The 6,779-nt window shown below is 48.9% G+C and overlaps 1 protein-coding gene across 1 annotated transcript in view; it reads left to right on the forward strand.

The window, feature by feature from the left end:
* The window catches only part of FRAS1 (Fraser extracellular matrix complex subunit 1), a gene marked incomplete at its 5' end in the record, with an annotated part of 267,939 nt that overhangs the window by 229,404 nt on the left and 31,756 nt on the right, over nt 1–6,779 (forward strand). The window contains 2 exons of the mRNA XM_015407524.1: nt 754–1,029; nt 3,486–3,718. Coding sequence (XP_015263010.1) covers nt 754–1,029; nt 3,486–3,718 — 509 coding nt within the window. The remainder of the gene's footprint in view (nt 1–753; nt 1,030–3,485; nt 3,719–6,779) is intronic.

A 6,779-nucleotide genomic window follows, 5' to 3' on the forward strand; every position in this document is an offset into this window, starting at 1 on the left:
AGAGCGGTTGAGGGCCTAAAGGAGGGTTGCCAACTTCCAGGTTGGGTCTGGAGTAGTACAGCTGATCCCCAGACTACACGTAATCAGTTCCCCAGGATAAAATGGCAGCTTTGAAAGATGGATTCTGTGGTGTGATGCCTCACCGAGGTCCCTCCCCTCTCCAAACCCCACCAGGCTCCACCCAGAAGTCTCCAGGAATTTCCCAACCGAGAGTTGGCAACCCTAGCCTGCTGGATCAGACCAGTGGTCCATCTAGTCCAGCATCCTGTCTCACACAGTGGCCAACCAGTTCCTCTGGAGGGCCAACAACAGGGCATAGAGGCTGAGGCCTTTCCCTGATAAGAACATCAGAAGAGCCCTGCTGGATCAGAGCAGTGGTCCATCTAGTCCAGCATCCTGTCTCACCCAGTAGCCAGCCAGTTCCTCTGGAGGGCCAACAACAGGGCATAGGGGCTGAGGCCCCTTCCTAATGTTGCCTCCTGGCTCTGGAGTGCAGTGGTTGACCGCCTCTGAATGTGATGGTTCCCTTTAGTCCCCGTGGCTAGCAACCATGCTCCATGAACCTGTCTAATCTCCCTTAAAAGCCATCTATGCCTGAGCCATCGCTTCATCCTCCGGCAGTGAATTTCCATGCTGCAATTCACTCGAATAGCTGATGCAACTTTAGGGCTACCAGCGATGAGCCTTGCGGTATTGAGAACCTCGATGGGTCCGTGTTTCTTGAGTCCCAGCTCTTGTGTTGCGATCCCGCAGGTGGTTTCCCTGTCCGAGTACGACCACGTGGAAGAAGAAGCCAAAGAAAGCGCCAAGAAGTCTCCCTCTCCGGGCTACCCGCTGGTCTGCGTGACCCCGTGCGACCCTCACTTCCCCAAGTACTCTGTCATGAAGGAGCGCTGCAGTGAGGCTGGGATCAACCAGTCCTCCATACAGTTCAGCTGGGAGGTGGCAACCCCCACCGATGGAAACGGAGCCCGGTCCCCCTTTGAAACCATCACAGACAACACGCCGTTCACCAGCGTCAATCACATGGTACGTATGAGGTTCAGAGGTGAGCCAGGCAGGGACAGCAGAGTCACACAGGATAACTTCTGTTGGTCTTCAGGATGCAGAGGGTTGTGCATGCGTAAATATATAAAATGTTCCTTACGTATTAAAAAATTAGCACATTAAGGAGGACAAGTGGAAATAAGCAAGGCTGCATTGTTGTGATATTCGGCTTCCGTGGACTCACAAGCTCCAGGTCTTAGGGATCTGCATTGCTCTGTTGGTGTGCCGGAACTAGATTCAATTCCTGTAGCACCTTAGAGATGACCGAGGTTTTCAGGGTATCAGCTTTGAAGAGTCAAAGCTCCTCCCTTCATCAGATACAAAGTTTTGACTTTCGAAAGCGTATACCTTATCATCTCTCATCATTTACATCTTTTAACATCATTTCCCATCAACAATTACATGTCTGTAAATCAGAAACAAATATACTGGAGCCCTGACCTGGCTTCTGGGTATTCCAGCTATATATGTGTTTGAATAAATCTGCTTTATTTTTGGGTTCTTTGTTAGTTTCTTTTTTAAAAAAAAGCATATACCCTGAAAATCCCATTGGTCTCTAAGATGCTCAACCGGATTCAAATCTTGTTCTGCTGCCGCAGAGCAACACAATTACCGTCTGAAACTTTCTTCTGTTGCACTGTTAAAATTCTAAACTCAATTATTTCTACCCAGGATGTTTTATTGGGCCTTTTATGGTAGATGTGAAGCTGCTTTCTACCGTAAAGTCACAGATCCATCTAGCCCAGCTCTGTCGCAGCTGGCGGTTTCTCTACCAGTTCTCAGGCAACAGAACTTTTCAAGTCCTGCTGTCTGAGGCCAACTTCAGACTGGCAGTTTGAAGCGGGAGGGAGTCGTGGCAAAAAAGAGCCGGAACAAACTGTTCCGGGTTTTCCCGGTCACACTGCACCGACTGATGCGGGAGCATACCCGGGAGGAGGTGCAAGGGAGCGTTCACACTGTTGGCCCGCCCCTGGTGGAGGCGCGGCTGTAAGGCACGGCTTTCTTTTTGTTAATCCGGAGATACGCGCTTATGCGCATAAGCGCACAAGCAAAATCGTGGCTTTTGGCATTCACACTTTGTTGGTGTAGGATGGATGTGGGATAATCGCGCTTTCCAGGGTTTGATACCACTTTCAACTGGTATCTTTTAAACTCGGGAGGGAAACGTCACGAGACGGGTTAAGTACGGTTGGGGAACACCGGACAGGTGCCTGTGTGAACGGCCCCTTTAATCCGTTAGTGGAACGTTTCTGAAACGTGCCTATATCGGGCCAAACTGCCAGTCTGAACTCTGCCTGAGATTCTTCTAACTGGAAATTCCGAGGATTGAATCTGTGGTCTTGAGCATGCAAAGCATACAGTCTTTATAATGAGAATATTCTAACTGGAAATTCCGAGGATTGAATCTGTGGTCTTGAGCATGGCAAAGCATACAGTCTTTATAATGAGGATATTCAATGTGGTTTACAGAGTATATTAAGAAAAAGAAAAAAATCCAATCAAAACATTTAATTGACCCAAAACAGTTTTTAACAATGGCATCACAAAAGGGTAAACACCTTTAAAATAATCAGATATAAAACCAACAGATTAAAAGCTGTAATCCAGAACCGGCATCTGAGCAGGTCTACATTGGCAGATCTTAAGTTATGAAGTTATTTATGGGAGAATCTATCTATTTTTTTTATATGGTTGTTTTGCCTTGACCTGGATGGACCAAACTAACCTGATCTTCTGAGATCTTGGAAGCTATGCAAGCTTGACCCTGGTTAGTGGTTGGATGGGAGACCCGCCCCGCCAAGGAAGCCCAGGGTTGCTACACAGAGGCCGGTGATGGCAAAACCCCTCTGTCCTTCCCTTTGCCTTGAAAACCCTACAGGGTGGCCATAAGTCGGTGGCAGCAACTTGATGGTATTTTCCAGGGCTCTTTTTGTAGAAAAAGCCAAGCAGGAACTCATTAGCATATTAGGCCACACCCCTGACAGCACAGCTATTAGCACATTAGGCCGCACCCCCATGTTACCAGAAGTGTGGTCATCCAGCCACACCCACCTTTTGCTTCTTATTCTGTTTACCTTGTTTGTTGTCAAAACCCAGGGCTTTTTGCATGTTAGGCCACACACCCCTAATTGTAGCCAGTTCTAATGAGTTTCTGCTGTTGGGTGTGGCCTATTATGCTAATGAGTTCCTGCGGGGCATGGCCAACTCGGGAGCCAGCCCGAACTCCGTTCCTGCGCGTTCCCGCCCAAAAATAGCCCTGGACTATTTTCCACCACCGTTGCTGTTTTGAAGGTTTTAATATGATGACGTGTTGTCATGCATGCTAGCAGGTAAAAAGTAAGCATTTCCCCCCCCTGAGCTGAATTGTAATTAAAATGTCAATCAATAACAACCTCATGTAACACACCCACCATTTTCTGTTTCCCCATTATTCCCAGGTGCTGGACAGCATCTATTTCAGCCGGCGATTCCACGTGCGTTGTGTGGCCAAAGCTGTGGATAAGGTCGGCCACGCGGGCACCCCCCTGAGAAGCAACACGGTCACCATAGGGACAGACAGCGCCATCTGTCACACGCCGGTGGTGGCCGGGACAGCCCGGGGGTTCCAGGCACAGTCGTTCATTGCCACTCTGAAGTATCTGGATGTGAAGCACAAGGAACACCCCAACAGGTAGAGAGCGATGGGAGACAGAAGGGGGGGCGGCGGAAGAAAATTGTGCGCGAGTAACATTTGGTTTACAGAAATCCAGGAAGAAAAAGATGAAACACACAACTGGTTGCAGTTAGATTTGAGTCCAGTAGCACCTTAGAGACCAACAAGGTAAGGGAACATTGACTCTCAGAGATTTTATATCCTGAAAACTCTAGTCGGCAGCCCCGTAGCCAGAGATTTTGGGTTAGTTGGGCATGGGGAGATTTTGGGGGGCAGCAGGGGAGGGGTGCCCGCACACCTTCCCTGAACTCCGAGCAGCGGTTTTGCTGCTTGGAGTTCAGGCGTGGGCAGCCCTCACTTGAAGAACACCATTTAAAGCAGGGGTGTCGAACTCATTTGTTATGAGGGCCGGCTCTGACATAATTGAGACCTTGTTGGGCCGGGGCCACGTTTGTCATAAAAGGTAATGCCGGGTAGCGGAGATATAAACTTGATAAAGGACACAAACACAAAGGGTGTAAATTAAATTGTGCTTAAAACATTAGCACTCTTGCAATATTTTGTTTATTTAACAGTGTCTGATAGTAATTGCATCAAAACGTCTGTGCTGTTGCAATCTTGAGTATGCTGTCCAGGTGTGTATCTGTAAGATGCAAACCTACAACGTTATGTAGCAGCAGCAGAACTGAAAAAAAGAAGCAGAAGACAGCCAGTTCTACTGCGGGCCTGATACAAGCCCTCCAGGGGCCTGATTCAGCCCCCGGGCTGCATGTTTGACACCCCTGATTTAAAGGGTTCCCACGCCTGAACTCCAAGCAGTGAAATCGCTGCTTGGAGTTCAGGGAAGGCATAAGGCTGCCCCTCTGCCTTCCTTCCTGCAAGATTTAAAGGGCCCTCCAGCTGATTGGCAGGCCACGTGTTCCCGCCAATCAGCTGGAGGGCCCTTTTAATGTCACGGGAGGGGAGGGAGGGGGGAGAAGGGCAGCAGCTGTTGTGGGGTGTGTCTCACATTTGAGGGGGTGGAGCCCCGAAGTGCCTCACCGTAGCTAAGTGCCTGCTTGTTGGTCTCTCAGGGCTACTGGACTCAAATCTAGCTGTTCTACTGCCGACCAACACGGCTACCCTCTGAAACAACTGGTTGCTTCTTTGGGGTGGATCCCATCGCTCCATTCCTTTAGCAGAAGGCACATCTCTCAGGTGGAAGGAACCTTCCCCAGGACGACAGCACCCCTGCTAGTGGATCGGATCCATGGGATCCAGCTAGGATTGCCGACCGCCTGGTGGGCCCTGCCTGGAAATCTCCTCCAATTGCAACTGATCTCCAGGCCATAGACATCAGTTTTCCTAGAGAACATGGCTGCTCTTTGGCATCACATCCCTGCTGATGGTATCACATCCCTCCCCTCCCAAACCCAGGCTCCATCCTCAAATCTCCAGGAAGAAGGAGGAGGAGGAGAATAGATTGATACCCCGCCCTTCACTTGGAGTCTCAAAGCGGCTTACAAACTCCTTTCCCTTCCTCTCCCCACAACAGAGACCCTGTGAGGTAGGCGGGGCTGAGAGAGCTCTTTCGAGGACTGCTCATGAGAGAACAGCTCTGAGAGAACTATGGCTTGCCCAAGGTCATCCAGCAGCTGCAAGTGGAAGAGTGGGAAATCCTACCCAGTTCTCCCAGATTAGAGTCTGCGCACTTAACCACTACACCAAACTTCCCAACCAGAGCTAGCAACTGTAGATCCAGCCCTTCAAAATATGCCAGAGAGCCTATGCTTTCAAACTTTACTTGCTTTTTTGGAAAGACGAAGACCAAGATATGTAATATTATGTTAGTACATAATACACATTGTTTTATGAAATCCATTGCTCGTTATCAACTTCTGCCTATTAGCTTGGGGAAAAAAACCCAAGTGAGTGCAAAATACTGACATTGTGGGGATTGCAAATTAAATGATCGCTTTCCGAAAACGAAGCTGGCAGATATTTTCGGCAATGAAATCTTGAGGGAAGTATCAGCTTTTAATAATCCAAATGTGGTGTACTAGATGAACAATTAGTTCTGTTGTCTTTGGAAAGAGAAAAGCTGAAAGGAATATGGGGGCTGTAAAGATGTTGTCGCCAGGCGAGCCTCATCCCATCACATCTCAGAAGCTAAGCACCTAGACATGTTTATGTTATGTAATTAATGTATTTGTTTTACATTACTGTACCTGTTGACCTAAATTCTGATCTTGGATCGTAACAATAAACAACTGCAACTACAGAAGCTAAGGAGGGTGAACCCTGGTTAGTACTTGGATGGGAGGCCACCAAGGAGGTTCTCCCCTGAGGCGGAGGACATCTTGTGGGTGATTCCCATCCTTCTCTAGGGAGGCAGGACTAAGTTGAAACTTCTTCCTGTTCCCTTTGGAGGGAGTCACCCTAGCTCAGTTCTTTTCCTGCCTCAGTAGGGAGAGCAGCTTAGGGTTAGCTCTGCTAACATCTTCTACCAAATTACTACCTTCTCCACTTCAAAGTTCCTTCTTTCATTTCTACCTTTTCATTCCTACTTTGTCTCTCCTCTAAACAAAAAAACAAAAAAAAACTCAAACAAACAAAAAAAACCCCTCTCCTTCTCTCTACCCTCCCTGCCTCCCACTGGGCAATAAATTACTAATAGCCCTCATAAAAGGAGGCCCTCAGCTCTGGAGCCTGTTATGGCACACAAGGGAGAGAACGACGGCTTTCTTTCGGCTCCTGAAAGTGAAACCGATGGGCATTCGCATAGCGGCCTCGGCTCCAAAAAGAGAAACGCATCGCCCAGGACGGATCAGGAAGACGGCACCGAGGCTAAGCGCGCCAAAACTACTATGCGCGCCATCAATGAGCCCACGTCGGTGGCGGCGGCCATTTTAACGACCGATAGCCGCATCCATTTACAAGACGGGGATGGCCGACAGTGCCCAAACCCGCAAATTGAGCACCCCGGGTCCTCTACCCATAGCGGGGCCGCACTTGCCTTTACACACTATAACGAGCCTGTGTTGCTGGATGCCGGGATGATGACCTGCAGAAGCGGTAATGTGTTGTTTCAACCACCACC

The sequence above is a fragment of the Gekko japonicus genome, unplaced genomic scaffold (assembly GCF_001447785.1).
Source record: "Gekko japonicus isolate JY-2015 unplaced genomic scaffold, Gekko_japonicus_V1.1 scaffold926, whole genome shotgun sequence".
Classification (NCBI taxonomy): domain Eukaryota; kingdom Metazoa; phylum Chordata; class Lepidosauria; order Squamata; family Gekkonidae; genus Gekko; species Gekko japonicus.